At 22.5% G+C, this 16,929-nt stretch overlaps 5 protein-coding genes across 5 annotated transcripts; 2 read left to right on the forward strand and 3 right to left on the reverse strand.

Annotated features, from left to right (window-relative positions):
* Positions 1-1,647: 1,647 nt before the first annotated feature.
* Positions 1,648-2,017, reverse strand: T551_02776 (uncharacterized protein; the record flags this gene model as incomplete). Its single annotated transcript, XM_018375039.1, has 2 exons — positions 1,648-1,756; positions 1,809-2,017. 2 exons carry the CDS (start codon positions 2,015-2,017, stop codon positions 1,648-1,650), a joined length of 318 nt encoding a protein of 105 aa, XP_018228580.1.
* A 2,066-nt stretch (positions 2,018-4,083) lies between these two features.
* On the reverse strand, positions 4,084-7,275 carry T551_02777 (uncharacterized protein; the record flags this gene model as incomplete). Its single annotated transcript, XM_018375040.1, has 1 exon — positions 4,084-7,275. The coding sequence occupies one exon, from the start codon at positions 7,273-7,275 to the stop codon at positions 4,084-4,086; it is 3,192 nt and encodes a 1,063-aa protein (XP_018228581.1).
* Positions 7,276-10,838: 3,563 nt separating this feature from the next.
* T551_02778 (uncharacterized protein) lies at positions 10,839-12,106 on the reverse strand (the record flags this gene model as incomplete). Its single annotated transcript, XM_018375041.1, has 2 exons — positions 10,839-11,995; positions 12,037-12,106. 2 exons carry the CDS (start codon positions 12,104-12,106, stop codon positions 10,839-10,841), a joined length of 1,227 nt encoding a protein of 408 aa, XP_018228582.1.
* A 1,085-nt stretch (positions 12,107-13,191) lies between these two features.
* Positions 13,192-15,820, forward strand: T551_02779 (uncharacterized protein; the record flags this gene model as incomplete). The annotated part of the gene is made up of 10 exons (XM_018375042.1): positions 13,192-13,353; positions 13,426-13,678; positions 13,725-13,819; positions 13,860-13,964; positions 14,010-14,450; positions 14,496-14,729; positions 14,777-15,030; positions 15,077-15,308; positions 15,351-15,492; positions 15,543-15,820. The coding sequence occupies 10 exons, from the start codon at positions 13,192-13,194 to the stop codon at positions 15,818-15,820; spliced, it is 2,196 nt and encodes a 731-aa protein (XP_018228583.1).
* A 145-nt stretch (positions 15,821-15,965) lies between these two features.
* T551_02780 (thiamine pyrophosphokinase) lies at positions 15,966-16,885 on the forward strand (the record flags this gene model as incomplete). The annotated part of the gene is made up of 5 exons (XM_018375043.1): positions 15,966-16,101; positions 16,148-16,218; positions 16,265-16,333; positions 16,375-16,458; positions 16,505-16,885. 5 exons carry the CDS (start codon positions 15,966-15,968, stop codon positions 16,883-16,885), a joined length of 741 nt encoding a protein of 246 aa, XP_018228584.1.
* Positions 16,886-16,929: the final 44 nt, after the last annotated feature.

Here is a 16,929-nt window from a genome sequence, read left to right on the forward strand (position 1 = left end):
TTTTTGTATTTTTTTATAAATTATTTTATATTTTTGTTTTTTACAAACCAAAATTCAGAATATTGTTATAATATGGATTATTTTACTTTACAAGTTTTTAAATATACTTCTTAATCATTTTTTTAAAAGTAACTATAATTGTAGATCTTGATAAATATTTTTTAATGTTTTTTAAAATTAAAATAAGTTTTAGTATAAGCAAAATTAGAAGTAAAATTTGTAATAATAATTATTTAACATTCAAGTTTTAGGATACCTCATTATTCCGATTTTTATTAAAAATGTATTATTATTTTTTTTCTTTGAGTTAATATGAAGTAAACATAAAAGTGAGTTGATAATAAATTGATCAATAAAAAGATATAAAAGATATCCCAGACGACGAATATGAGTTAATTAAATAAAAAATATATATTTATTGTGTAAAAGTGCACTGTATATTAATATAAATAATGTCATTACTCTGTTTAGCTTTTATAATTCTATTTATTTATTTTAAATATGTACGACCTTTTTTAGAAACTAGTTATTTCATATATATAGCATTTATTAAGCTTTGCTTATTTTAAACTATAGTTGAAATAATGATGATTATCAATATTCTTTTGATCATAGTCCATCTATTTTTTTTCAATTCTTCGCTTGGCCATATCTATCCTGCATCTTCATCTCTCATTGTGCATTTTACAAGATTGCATTGTCATGTTGATGTAAATATTACTGTTGATGTGATTATAGATGTTTGTATGGATATAGTTATATTTGTTAATGTATGCGTAATCCATGTATTCATTGTGCAAATTAATGCATATTCTTCTTTCTTTATTACTATTTTTCTATTTTTTCTACTTTTTCTGTTTTTGTCGTTATAATCGTTATGTTCTGAATTATTGTTATTACTTTTTCTGGTTTTAGTGACACCAGTTTTGAGCATACTCTTTTTATCTTTCTGTATAGATCCTTAAATTTACATTCTTTTTCAAACTCACATTCTTTTATTAGATGTTAGCATATTTTCTTTAACTCTAAAGATTAAATGTTTTTGCTATTAATTTAAATATTGCTAGTTCTTTTTCTATCATATTTATTTCTAGAGTTTTTTTTATAAGTTTAAATTGTAATACTTTTTTTGCTTTGTTAAGTGTACCAGGTGCGATTTCATTTAGTGATTTATTTCTTGATATTTTTGTTCTTAATAGAATAAGATATATTTCATTTATTGCTTTCATCGCTTTTTTTTTAATATCTCATACTCTTTCTTTTTTCTTTAGTTCCTTGATGGTTTTTGTGAGTTCGTTTTTCAATTCTAAGCATTTTTCTTGGGCTCGGTTAAATAGTTTTCTGAAAAATTCTTTTTTGATTTTAATATTATTCTTACCATTAATAATATTGATGTATAGATTCCCAAATTCATTGATTTCATGAATTAATTGTACACAATGTTTATTAAGCATCATTATACAATTATTATTGTTTAATAAAATTTCCTTTAGTTTATCAACTAATTTATCTTCTAATTTTTTACAAATTTCATTTCTTTTATTATTTGCATTATTTCCATTACACTGGTCCTTTAAATTTAGATGGTTATTAAAATCCTTATATTTCTATTTTAGAACATAATCGTATCTGTCTTTGATATTGCTATTAGAGTAATTTATAAATAAATGATATTAAAAGAATAATTATATCTCTTATGGAAGGCTTCTTAATATAAATACCATTTGTTATTAGTTTTTTATAAAGCTTTTCAAATCTATTTTCTCCATCAATGTAATTTCCAAGTTCATAGGGTTAAAATTCGAAACCGGAGGTCTATAAATGATTCCTTTTTTTCACATTTAGTTTTTAATTCATTGTAATTAAGTTTTTCTTGAGTTTCACAGTTCTTCCAGTAAAAATGGTATCGCTTAAGTAATGAAGCGCTTGTTTCAGTAGTATTTTTTAGAATGCAATTTTTATTCCAGTTTTCAGGGAGTTGCATATCTTCTTTGTTCTTTTTTCCAATATTGTGCATGTATAGATTGGATAAAAACATTTATACATTAGTTCGTTACTTTCTTGATTTGACTTTATACATATTTTTTGAAGTTTTCTATACATGTATTTTCAAGAGCACCTTCAAGTGCTCTCAAAAGAATTTCTTTGTTGTTTTATCACGCTTTTTTTGATAACATTCGTTTTTTAGTATACTGCGTTCTATTAAAAGAATAGAATATGTTCCTTCCAGAAATAGATATTGTTGGTCTTTTTTTTTTGCAATCTTCATCTGATGGGTTGTATAACACTTCTAGCTTTGATTTAAAACTAGTATGGTTTCGTTTAATTTTTTTTCAGATCTTTACATTTTTCTTCTATTTGTGTTATTCTTGAATATTTCTTTTATCTTTGAATGTATTTTATTAAGATCTGGTTCAATCTCTTATAAATTTTCGCAATATTTTCAGTCTCGTTTTACATTTTCTGTTTTTATTTTTATATTTTCTTTTAGAATTATAGCTAAAATATTTTCTTTAGTATACAAAAAATATATTAATTTTGAAAGTTTTTGTACTATTCAACGATTTTATACCTTATTAAATCTGATGAATTTAATAATAAATTTGATAAAGTAAATCTTTTATAAATATACTTTAAAAAAATTAAGTAAAAAAAAAAAAAAACATAAAATAGTAATGTTTTTTGAAAAACTGTATTTTATACCAAGAAAACAAGCTAATATAAATGCTTTCATTTATTCATTTATATTTATATATATTATAACAACAATAAATAAAGAACTATAAAAAATATTCTATTTTTAAATGAAAAATACGAGATTATTCTAAAATGATAAAATATCAAAATAATGATAGTTAATGCATATATAACAAATAGACAAATAAGTTTTGTTTTCTATTATAGTTAGATATTCTAATTTTATTAATAATACTTTTTTGCTGTATCCTCTTATTTTTTATTATATTTTTATAGATAAAAATAGGATTATTCTGATTTTCTGTTTTGATTTCATTTTTTAAATCTATTTTCATTTAATTTCTCTTTTTAGACAGTTTTTTTCATAAGTATGATTTAAAAATTTTAACAAATTATGTTTTATTTAAATTTATTTTATGCATTTATTCAATTTTTATCTAACTTTTGCATTTAGTTTTATTGGATTAATATATAATTTTAGAATTATATAAATGATATATTTTATATTTCTTTTTAAATTTTTACTTTTTTCATTCTAGTATAATTTAAATAATAAACATATTTTTTAAACAATGATAATTATTTCTTTTGAAATTTAATATTTTGAAGTGTTAATTTTTAATTTTAAAATTTTTACTTAAATTTTTTAGCTTTTTTTTAATTTTTTATAATATATTAAATACACTTTTTTAAAAATTAATTTTCTTTTATTTCTATAATTTTTAGTTAAAAGTTTAATATTCTTTATTGCTTTATTTCTAAAATTAGTATATTTTTGATCTATTTTGTTTTGGAAATTTAAATATTTTAATCATTAAATTTTTAAATTAAATTTTTTTACAGTTCTTATAAATTATTTTATATTACTTATTTTTAATTTTTTATAAAATCAAAATTTAAAATACTTCTATAAAATAATATTTTATTTTATAAATCATTATTTTAAATATTTTTATTAGACATTTTGAATGATTATCACTATAGTTAATCTTAATATAATTCAATTTTTTTCCAAGAATTTATATATATTGATATAAATTAGTAATAAAATATATAATAATAATTGTTTCAGATTAGTTTTAAGTTTCCTGTATTTTCTCTAATTTTTCCGTGCCTGACTATTTTCTGGGGCAAATGAGGGGCAAATGTAAAAGTGAATTAATGATAAATGAATTATAAAAAAGTTTAAGTAATAAGAAAAAAAATCTGGGTAAAAAATATAGATTAATTATGTAAAAATATATATTCTTTTAGTTAAAATATATGATAAATTAATACAAAAGAAACCATTGTTCTTAGTCTCTACTTTTTACTCTTTCTTATTTCATTCGGTTTGTTTACGTATTAAATATACATGCTATACCCTATATCCTATTTATTTGCTTTTTAAATTACAAATGAAATAATTATCACTATTAAAGATCTTTTCATAAAACTTAATCCAGTTATTTTTGCCGCTTTATTTGGCTCTACGACTCTTATATCATCTTTCTCTGCTGTAGATTTTGTAAGCTTAAATTTTTTTGTAGACATTAATGTAACTGTTGATGTTATTGTTGACGTTTTTGTTGTTGTATGTATTGACGTTTTTATAGATGTGCTTATATATGTCGAAATATGCGTAACCCATATATCTATCGTGTTAATTGTTGTACAAATTTCATCTTCCGTAATTGTCTTTTCCCTGTTTTCAGTCTCTTCAATCTTTTTTGTAGTTGTAGTTTTCTCTATAATTGTCTCTGTTTCCATTGTTGTTACTTCCTCGGTCATTGTCTTTGTTAGATATGGTATTACTTGGAATGGTTCCAACTTTTTACATATGTCTTCTATCTTTTCACACTCATCTTCATAATTACATTCTTTTTTGAACCTGCAATCTTTCAATAAAAGATGGCATTTTTTTTTTAAAACTAAATATAACCCATAAACTCGTGATGCCTTTTCAAATACCAGTAATTCTTTTTCTGTAATTTCAGCTTTTAGATTTTCTCTTTTCATCAATCGAAATCCTGAAACAATGTTTATCATTTTATTCGATACTCCGGATACATCTTTTTCTGTTAAGTTATTAATTCTTGTTTCTGCCTCTGACAAAACAACTTTAAGTTTTTTCATCTCATCATTTACTTCTTTTTTAACAGCCTCATATTCTTCTTGCTTTTTTTGCAATTCAGGTAGCACTTTTATGATTTCTTTTAATAACTTAGAACATTGTTTAGCTATTCGGCTAACGAGTCTTTCACAAAGCTCTTCCTTGACTTTTTCATGATCATTATTAGTAATACTTTTACACATATTGACAAATCTAAGATTGTTTGTATTTTCCCAGTGTGTACAATATTTTTTAAGCACCAACATGCAATCCTCTTTTGTAGACAAATTACCTTTCAACTCATAAGCTATTTCATCTTCTAAATTTTTTTTCTGAAGGAAAATTTTGCATTCATCTATTAATTTTTTACAAAGTTCACCATTTTCCCAATCAGTTTTTTCTGTAAGCTTATTACAAAGTGGTGAAAGCTGTTCACAATAAGGTACCCAAATAGTACAAATTTCTTCTTTTCTAACATCATCTTTTACTTCTTGAATTACTTTTAGGTTCTTCATATTTTTTACCAGTGTATTACAATGGCTTATAAGTTCTAAATAGATTAAATCGCATGTCTCTTCTTGCCAAACACATGAATAATTAAATGGATTCTCTCTCCTTTTAAATAATCTACGGCATTCATTTCCTAAATCTTCTATGCAATGACTCTTATTTGAAAAAAAACTTTCATTTTTTTTTAATAAATAATCTTTTAGTTGTTTTACACTACTTAAATAACTGCAGCGTCTTCTTAATGTAGTACACGGTTTATGTATTAAATCTGAATAATTTTTGTGTTGTTCGCATAATTTTTGAAATTTAAAACATTCGTGTTCCTCAGGCATATCTCTTATCTTATTTAAAACCTGAAACAGATATTCATGCCTTAATTTTATATCATTCAAAAGCATTATACATGCATTTCTTGGATCAATACATAAAATAAAAAGTTCTTGAGTTTTATCTACAAGAGCTTTGCACTTTTTTACTAATATTTCTTGGCATTTTTTAAGGTTATTATTGTCTTTCTTTAATCCATCGAAAACGTTATGCATTTCTTTCTCTAATATTTCACTTGCTTCAGCACTGAGTCCTTTTTTATAACATGCTGCTTTGAGATTTCTACATGCCACATTAAGATTTCTTGGGCAGTGTAATTTTAAGTAAAAACATTTTGACAACAATTCTGCGCAATCTTCTTCCGTAAGTGACACTGTTAAATATCTCCATGTATAAAGATTTGATGGACTTTTGTTATTATTACTAGAAAGACCCTTTTTATAGAGTTCTTTTTTTAGGTTTGAACATTTTTCTTGTGAAATTACTAACGTTTTACATACATTTTCCCTATCACCGTTATTATCACAAAGGCTTTTTAAATCATTTCTTAAATTTTTTAGAAAATCACATTTCGTCTTTAGCTCACTTATGCATTTATTTTCATCTATATCGGATATATTCGAATTTTGAATTAACAACAATAAAAAATCAACGATATCTTTTTTCCCAGGTTTTGTAATATAAACTCCATAAAACTTAGCTCTTTTATAAAGCTCTTTTAAACCTGTCTTTTTCTGTATTGTAATATCTTGTGTTACAGGATCAAAAGGATAATCAGGAGGTGTGTATGCAACCTTTTGATCTCTGCATTTCTTTGTAATTTCATTACATTTTACCTTTACTTGTCCGTTACAGTTTGGTTGATAAAAATAACATTTCTCAAGTAGCGAATAACATGTTGTACTATCAATGTTTTTTAATACTAATCCATTTATACTTTCAAGAGTTTTGCAATTATTTTCAGCTGCTTTCCTAAGTTCCTCTGTGGTTTCCTTTTGATTAAGACATAATTTCATCAGTTCGTCATTTTCTTTGCTTAGGAATGGACAATATTCCATAAGCATTTTTCGAGATTCGTCAATATTTTGGAGGTTTTCCTTAAGCGCTCTTAAAAGAACTTCTTTTGCTAAATCATCCCGTCTATTTTGATAGCATTTGTTTCTTAGAGTATTGCATGGGATAGTAATTTCATTTGAACATACCGTTTCTAAAAATAGACATTGTGGCTGATACATTTCACATCTATCATATGGCATTGAGTTATTTAATAGATTTTTAAGCGCTAATTTAAGTGTTTGACATTTTTCTTTAATTTTACTTTCCAAGCCTTTGCACTTTGTACCTTCTGTATCACGACATATTTCATTTAACTTTGAATCCAGATCATTTAAATTTAAATATGCATCTTGTAAATATTTGCAATATTTTCGTATATTTTCTTTGCATTTTGATTCATTTTTATAATCCATTCTTAAAATAAAAGCTAAAAGATGGTCTTCATCAAAATTGTTTTCCTGCTTTCCTGTTATTAATGCCTGTCTCTTAACTCGCGTTATTTTGAGTATTAAATTCTGGGTATCATTTGGTATCTTTTGTAAAATGTTTTGGTAATCAACGGTTTTACTCTTTTTATTACACATACTAGCCATTTTTGTATCTAAATTATTCGAATTATCGCATATATCATTCAATTCTTAACGCAATGTCACGAACAATAATTGGTATCCATTATAAATTTTACCTTTTGTGAATAAAGAATAAAAATCAACCTCACTATAATAAAAACTTTATCAATTCTGCGTTTTTAAGGACAATTGAGAATCTTTATACCTTACTTTTTCTAATGAACCTTCCCTTTTCTCATTAACAAAGTCTAAAAAATAAGAATTAAACTATGTTAAATAAGAAAAGAAATACCTTGAGCATTAATATGTCTTGAAAGGATATGCATTAAACCAAAGACGCGAAATGCAAAGGTTTTCATGGATCAAATGAAAACAAAAAAACTTTTATTATTGGCAAATAAAATGAATTTTTTGACATGAAAAATACGTGGGTAACGTTCTCTAAAAAAAAGATTAACAATTGATAATAAGTAAATAAGTAAATAATGTTTGCACTTTAACACTGTTAGCTATTTTAAGATTGTTGATATATCTATTACCTTTTCTTGGTACATTAATCTAAATTTTTATAAAATGGACCTTTTAAAAGTTTACTTAATTCTAAATTGTCTAATCTTAATGGTATTTTATAATCCATATACCTTAGTATAGAATTATATTAATTGATGTATTGGTAATTTTATTTTTTTATATATTTAAATATTATATCAGAAGAAATTGTTAGGATCAAAATTAGGCCTATATATAATAAAGGTTAATTTTAAAACCCAATTTTTAGTCAATATTAAATTTATAACTATGTTTCTTAATTGAGAAATATATTATGTATTTTACTTACGTAATTTACATTTTAGTGTATACTATAATATAATATTAATATATTAGTATATATTATATTTACTGTATTTTATCTTTATAAAAGCGCGTAAATATAATAAATGTTTAACTTTTATTGCTACTTTATATACATTCTTGCATTATCTTATTACGCATTTGAAATAGGTAAATGTTACCTCTAGTAACACGTGATTGATTACGTTATCGCTCTTGATATTTAGCTACATTCTTTTTTCTTTTTTAGTCTTTTAATAATGTTTAGGAATTTAAAGAACATCTTTATATTGCTTTTTAATACCTTATATGCTCTTTAATGATCTTTTAGCAATTTCTCATTTTTATAATCTCTTCCTATGTTCGATTTCTTTTAATTGTATTTATTTATTTTTTGAGTTTTAATTTTAATTTTAAATATCTCTAACGTTATCAAATCTCAGTTTTTTATAAAATTATAATTTTTCAAATATTTAAAAATCAAATGTTTTTTATAAAACAGTAATTATTTTATTATATATCACCAGATATTTGTTCCCTAAGCCCTTTTTATTTCACAAAGCATATATTAGGTATATTATGAATTTTTTAAATTTTTATTTTCTTAAAACTTTGAATCTTTTTCAACTTTTCAAAATGAGATATCTATTTCTAGTTTTACAATATCATCTATATCTTTTTATTAGTTTTTTAGTAGAGATGAATTGTAACATTTTGGAATAATGTTCTATTTTTTAGTCTAGTATTAGTTATAATATTTCTATGGTATATTAGTTTAGAAATTAAAAAAAATTTAAATAATATTCCTAGAACATTTTTTTTGTATAGTAAGTATATATTGTTGAAATTCATATAGTTGTGATCTAAAATTTATATATGCTTAATTTGAATATCTAAGTCTTTTAATATATAAGTTAATTTATTATTTAGAATTATTATTTTAGAAAATAAATGTATTTCTTTTTAGTTTTGAAGAATTCATTTTGATCGTCGTTTTCTATAAATTTTATACAATTCACCAGAAATTTATAATAATATAAATCTAGAAAGAAAATATAATATTCTTAATTTCACCTTTTTAGTAAAAAAATTTTAAAAAGGCCGATCATTCGTAAAATTTTTATTTTATAAATATTTTGTACCGGTTTTCTATATTTATAGTTATTTTGTAAATGGTATTGTATGTAATATAAAAAAAAAGCGTTATTGTTTTTAGATCATTAAAAACGTTTTTTTATTTAAATGTATAGTATAATTTTCATAAAGATTAAATTATTTTTATGGCTTGAATAAAATGCATTAATTTATTTACAAGATAATTCATTTTTCGACATGTTAGGTAATTTTAAAAATTTATTTTTTTAAATTTTTTATATTTTGCTTTTAAGAATTTTTTAAAAAATTATATATATTTCCCAAGATATGCTGTAAAAGTTATCCAAGTTATCTATTTGAATATTATTTCTGAATAAATTATATTATATATTTTCTTTCGATAAACGTAGAGAATAATTGATTGTATTCATTTTTTAATTTTTAGGATTTTTTATTAATTTTCAGAATTTTCAGAATTTTCAGAATATTTAATAGAATTAGGTTCTAAAATAACTACAATTTACTTAATTATTTAATATATTAAAATTTATTAACACAGCAATATGTCAGATTTTTTAACACTTTAAGAATCTTCGTGAAGTTTTTTTCTAAAATAAAATTAATTTTATTTTAAATAAATTGTTTATCATTTATTTTTTTAGTAATCAAAATGAATAGTGTTTTTTGTTATACTTTTTTTTAATCAAAATGCCATTTTTAATGAAATATTTTCTTAAAAATTGTAATTTTTAATATTTGAATTTTCAAGTTGTTAGGTTTTTTTTTTATTATTTAATACATTAGAATCCCATATATTCTCAAAATTCTTCAATTTTTAGAATATTTACATGTACTGAGTACTCTTAATCTTGGTGTTAAAAATTCTTTAAATCTTTAATGCTAATATTTCAATTATATTTTAAATATATCTTAACAAGAAAATTATTTATCTATTTTTTTTTTAAAAAAGCTCATTTAAATTTATTCTTTTTGCAATTTCAGGAAGGTACTTTATTTAATTAAAAATAGTTCTCTCAACACATATAGTTTATGTTAATTGGTATCCTTTTTAATACTTTTTATAGACAAAAATCTATTTTTTATATTTGTTATTTTTTTTACATTACATTATTTTACATATTAAATTTTTTATTGAATTTATTTGGGTTTGAAAAGATATTTTCTAAGTCTTTAATATATTTTTATATTATCTTTTTATTTTCTGAACAATTCTTCAAAATCAAAATATGTTTTTAGATTTTTTATATTTTTATCATTTTTCTTTTAATTGTTTATATAACTGATTATTTCAAATTTCAACTAATTCTTCTTTCAACTGAGCATAATATAGAGAAATAAGATATTATATTAAAATAATTATATTTTTTAAGGTATAACTTTCATTGTATTTATAAGTATATCAAGCGTATTTTTTTTTGTAAATTTTAAAGACCAAAATAATAAATTCATTTTTAAATTGTAATTAACTATTAAACAACATTTTAAAAACAGAAATTTATTGGGCATATTAGTTTCTATAAGATATAAATTTGAATGTCTTCGAAAATCTTTAGAGTTTATTATTTTTACAAGTATCTATATTAAAATATATTATAGCAAAATACGAAAAAACAAATATTCTTCATATTTTAAAGGAGTATTTACATTGTTGCAATCACTCTTATAATTAAAAGAAATACCAATACTTTTTGAAATTCTATTCGAACCCCACGACTCTTTTCTATTTGAGCGTTATCTGTGGTTTTTGGTATTTTTGATACTGTTACAGTCATTGTAATAGTTTCACTAAATTTATTTTTTATTATCATTGTAGTTGTTATTTCACATTCTTTATCATTTGTAACTGATATATTTTTATCAGGTGTTTTTGTAAGACTTGGTTTTAATTTGTCTTTAGATTCTGTTGTTTCTAAGCTAGACGTTGGACTTGGTTTTGGGTTGTTTTTGGATTCAGTTGGTTTTAAGCTAGTTGTTGAAGTCGGCTTTGATTTGCTCCTGGATTTTGTTGGTTCTAAAGTAAATGTCGGTATTGGACAAATAGCCATATTCAGTGTACAAGTACAATCTTCAGTATCTTTTGAATTGCAATCAACTGTTTTTAATACTACGTTTGTGTGAGTAGAATAAACTGTTTCTGTTATGTAAATTGTTTCATCAAGAATTATAGTATGAGTATTTTCAAAACTAATATATTCACTCTGTGTTGTAGAAATTGTCTTATGTCCTGTTTCATTTGGTTTTTCACAATGAGTTCCCAGTCTTTCACAAATAGTTGTAAGCTTATTTCCGCATGTTTTCCCTAAGTATTTACATACCAGATTTTCTTTTTGACATACATAATTTGTAAATTCGCTTGTTTTTTCTAAGAATTCTTCAAGTTCTCTACACATTTCATCAAAAAAATGTATCGTTTTTTTACATGTTTCTGTTGGATTATTACATGCAAAAGATAAACTCGTTAAGCGATTATCATTTTTTGGTATAGAATTTATATGTTGACAAAATTGAGTCAAAATATTTACACATTCAATTACAGTATATTTACGATTAAAATATGTTGCAATTATTACTGCCAGCAATCCGTAATCTTCTGAAGTAAGATAATTTCCTTGAGATAAATCATGATTTTCGAGATTAATTTTATGTAAGAAATTTTGAATTTCATTTAATTGTTTATTAATATACTCATCAAAACTCATAAAATTACTCCGTTTCTCAAATGACTTATATGGATATACATGGTTAAATATTAATTTTTCTTCATTATCTAAAATATTTAAATTTTGACTTGCAGAATCTTAAAGAGTTAAAAATTCATAAAAGAAAAAATAAAATAACCTGAAATTCTACTATTTTCTGACAAAGCATTTGTAAATGCAATAAAAATCCCATATATAAAGACTCTCATTGCTCCAACAATAAGTAATTAACGTGTACATTTTTATAGTGTCTTTTTTAAATATTATTAAACGTTACTGTAAGGATTTTATCCCTGTATCCTTGTAATTTAAAATAAAATAAGAAATCATTTGCAAATAAATATTCAGTATAAAACATGAAATCAAAAATAAATACATTGTTTTGACTTTTATATTACTACCTTTTATTCCTTCTTTAACAAACATAATTTTTTTTATATGTTTATTTGTCTATATATTTATAAATATAATAATATGATGGAAAACTTTAATATTACAACTTTATTTAATATTATCTTGCATGCAGTTTATCTAAAATATATATAGAAATCCATTCTTGTATTTGCATATTTTTTTTGTTATATTTATTTTTCTCCTTTTTTAAATTTTATCGGCTTGTTTCTTTAATCTTCTTACACGTTTTTTTAAATTTTTTATGAAGATTATTGTTTTTTGATTTTTTAGATTATTTTTTATTAATATGTAAATTTTATATTTCCTAAATCTTAACTTTTAAAGTTTTTTCTAAACATTAAATTTTTTTCATCTTTTCATATTTTTTATATTTATTTTTTTATTAATTTTTTGTATTTTAAGTTTAAAAACATTTTTTAATTTATTTATAAAGAATAAAATCCATAAATTTTTTTGGAATTCTTAAAAAAAAGTATATTCATAATATTTATAAATTTTTTAGTCTTATTTTGATGCTACAGAATTAATTATTTTAAGTTATTATTCTTAGAAGTAATTAAATCATAAAGATATTTATAATCAATGTATAATTGTTTATTTAAATCTTGAAAATAATTATTGAAATTTTTTAATTTAATTATTCGATATGAATCAATTAATTATTTTTCTTTTAATAATTTTAATTTGTTCTTAAAATTTTAATATATTATTTTAGTTTGGATTTAACAACTAAATTTACTTTCATGGTTTATTATTTTGAAAAAAATAGTTATTATTTTGGAAAATCTAGGATTTCAATTTTTAAGATTTTAGAATTTTTTATTTTTAAATATAACAAACTTGTTATTTAAATAATCTAGAAATTTCCGTATACAATAATATGAATTCTTTTAATGGGTCAGAATCTTCTTTAGAAGATGTTGAACCATCTTTTCTTGAAAATTTAGATTCTGTTGAACTTGAACAGCTCGAAAGTGAAGCGATCAATTCATATTCACAATATCAAATTGAGAATCAGGGTCAATTTCATATAGAGCATCAGGTATATATGCAATGTCCATATTATATAAAGAGATATTTTTCTATAAAATTTTGGACTTATGTACTACATTAGGTTAATACTCGGGAAAATACTTGTGCAAAACATAAGCTCCATGAACATCAAGATGTATGTTTACAAAATCCATTTCATATGGAGATTGTAAAGAAAAACATCTCGTTTTCAAATACAGAAAATGATATTTATAGTAATTTTTGCATTGATTCTAACAAAATTAATCAACAAAATATTTCAAACCAACGGAATACTATTCTTCAATGGAATAACACAAATTTATCTTCTGACTTAAACTTATCTAGTGAACATGGTATTATTACCTAATTAATTGATATTTAGGATTTATGTTTTATTAGCAAAAACAGAATATCATAATAAACAAATAATTAAAGCTGATTGTTCAAAAATGATAGAAACAAAAGTAGATCTTCCGCATGAGATGATAATAGAGGTTTTTAACATAAAATATTAAATAGTTCTGAAATATGTAGCTGCAATCACATTTCAAGTGTCTTCAGTTAGAACGAGATAAGTTTAAAGAAATAGCAGAATCTAAGTCTAGAGAATTAGCAATGACTCAAACTTTACTTGATAAAGTATTTATTTATTTTTATGTTCTTAAATATTTAATTAGTTGGTAGAAGCAACAATTCTATATAACTTCTATTGAAAAACTTAAAAAACAATACGACTTTTCACTGGAAAAACTTACTTTTCTTCAAAAGAAAACAGAAGCTCATTTAAACCGTGTCTTAACTGAAAATCAATTCCAGAAAAAGGAACTTGAAAATGTATCTGAATTAATTAAGCAATTTGAGCATTCAAAGAAACATACATGTATTTTGTTTAATACATCTTCTGAGTTCCCAACAAGAAAAGAATTTGAATCTGAAGAAAAAGTTATAGATCCCCCAATAAAGCGAAAACGAGAATCAAAAGAATACACTTCATCAAATAGTATGGTTCATATGTATCAGCATAATATAGAAAATTCTTGTTTAAAAAACAACAAAGATTCGGTGATACAAAGCACATTAAAACGAATACTGTTCCAACAAATGGACAGTGATAAAAAACTTCAAGTAAAGATTAAGCGAGTAGAAAGAATATTACTTATTAAAGCATAGTTTATTGAAGAATTATTCGATTATCGTGTGAATTATATTTTTGACCATAATAATAGTACAATTCTTGATATCCTAACTTCTTATAAATTGGATGGATTTTCAATGTCAATTTCATCGATGATTATAAAATCCATCTCTGATTCTCTTTCTATTTTAGATTCTATTCTAAAATTTTTACTTTACTTAATGGATTGTATAATGACTATTTGGAAAAGCTGTTTAGAACAAAATTATGTTTGTTTACTATATTCTTATTATGTAATAATTATTGATATTTTTAGAATGAACCCATCATATATATAATATCACTTGTACATTTTATGATTGTTTTTCATCCAAATATTCTCAATGAACTACTTGATATTGACAAAAATGAGTTTTTGTTAATACTAGTACAAAATACAATATCTCTACATACAACTAAGATAATAAAAAAAAGGTCTATTTTTGGATGTATGGATAAATATGTTATTCAAAAATGTTTGGAAATATTGAATATAATTATAAGTTTATTTGAAAAAAATGAACAAATTATGTACAGGTACATTTTTTTATATTCAAGGTACATTTTAATAAATTAGAATATCTTCTATTTTAGAAATTGATTTTATTCTGATCATGTTAAATCCTCGGCATGATTTATTATTTATTAAAAAAACATTAAGTTTTGTGAGTAAATGTATTTTTTTCAAATGTATTAAATATGATACTAAAAAAGATAATTTATCATATGATTCAGATAGTTTTTCTGGAATTTTAGACATAGTAAGTAAATATTTAACTGAAAAATATGAAAATTATGAAATATATGAGGTTTGCTATCTTATTAAAAGAAATAAATTAAATTATAAATAGATTGTGGATTTAAAATTAGAAGCTGTTATATTCTTGAATGCTGTTATGAAAGGTCATGTAAATGGAAAAAATCTTCTTGGTTCTAACGTTCTTGTTGTATCACGCCTATGTCGTTGTTTATCAGAATTAGTAAGTCTACATGGTATATCAGAAATTTCTACCCAAAGGTCCGTATATAATTTATAATTTCAGTTATTTATGACATAAGGATAAACATTATTCAGTCTATTGTATTAATTTTGCATGAAATTATCTCACCTGTTAATTTGTCTATACATTTTGCACAACCATGGACTCATTATGCTTATATTGTTTCAATGGCGCGTTTAAGTTTTGTTGAAGATGAAGATTGTCATGGAAAAGATGTATTTAATGATAAAACTGTAGAGTTAGCAAGAGATCTTCTTGAAATGATTGTAGGTCCAGAAGAAGGGGATGAATTGTATGATCTTTTCCATATTTCTAATTAATATATATTTAAAATGTATTGGAAGTTTATTATATGGATTATAATGAACGTTGAAATATAAATTTTAAAATGAAAATATAAATGTTTTAATATTTAAATATTTGCGTAAAAATGAGCATTTTGAAAAAATATTATTCTCAAAAGTAATGAAAGAATATTATTGGTATCCTTCAGAATTTTTTTCAAAAGATCTATCATTAGTTTCTAAGAAGTATGCTATTATTATTTTGAATCAACCATTGTCTTTGGAATATAACAAATTTTTACCATTGTGGAAAAAAGGTCTATTTATTAATATTGTTTTCAAAAATATGTATAATTAAAACAGCTGCTATAAGAATATGTGCAGATGGCGGCGCAAATCAGCTTTATATGTTATATAAGGACAATCCTGATATTGTAATTTCAAGTTTATTTTTTTTATGCTAAGAAATTAATTTTTTAGCTTCCTGACTATATCATTGGAGATATGGACTCTTTAGCTGAATCTACTTTAGAAGCATATAATTCAAGAGTATATAAATGGTTCATATAATTCAATTATTGATATTAAAGGGTGTAAAAATTATAAAAATAAATGATCAAAGTTCTACTGATTTCGGAAAATCTATGGATTTTATTAGATCAATTGACATATTAGTAATTAATATATACATATATATATATAATTTCTAAATAGTTTAAGGTTACAGATGTAATTGCTCTTAATACATTTTCTGGTAGAGTGGACCAAACTTTAGAATCAATAAATCAAATATATTTAGCATCATCTTTAAGTCCTCCAATTAACCTTTATTTACTTTCTGTGTGTAATATTACATTTCTTCTCTTTAAAGGGTTAAATAAAGTATATTTAAACCAATTAATTTTAGGACCTCATTGTGGACTTATTCCAATTGGAAGGAGATGTACTGTGACAACAGAAGGAATGAAGTGGGATTTAAAAGATAACGTTATGGAATATGGTGGAACTATAAGTACAAGTAACATGGTTTTGAAAGATATAATTATGGTAGAAACAAATGAAAAGATTTTGTTTACAGTAGAAATACGTTCATCTAATTAAATATTTTTAATTAGATATATAAATTATTAATATATGTATTTTTA

The sequence above is a fragment of the Pneumocystis jirovecii genome (genome assembly GCF_001477535.1).
Source record: "Pneumocystis jirovecii RU7 chromosome Unknown supercont1.13, whole genome shotgun sequence".
In the NCBI taxonomy this organism is placed as follows: domain Eukaryota; kingdom Fungi; phylum Ascomycota; class Pneumocystomycetes; order Pneumocystales; family Pneumocystaceae; genus Pneumocystis; species Pneumocystis jirovecii.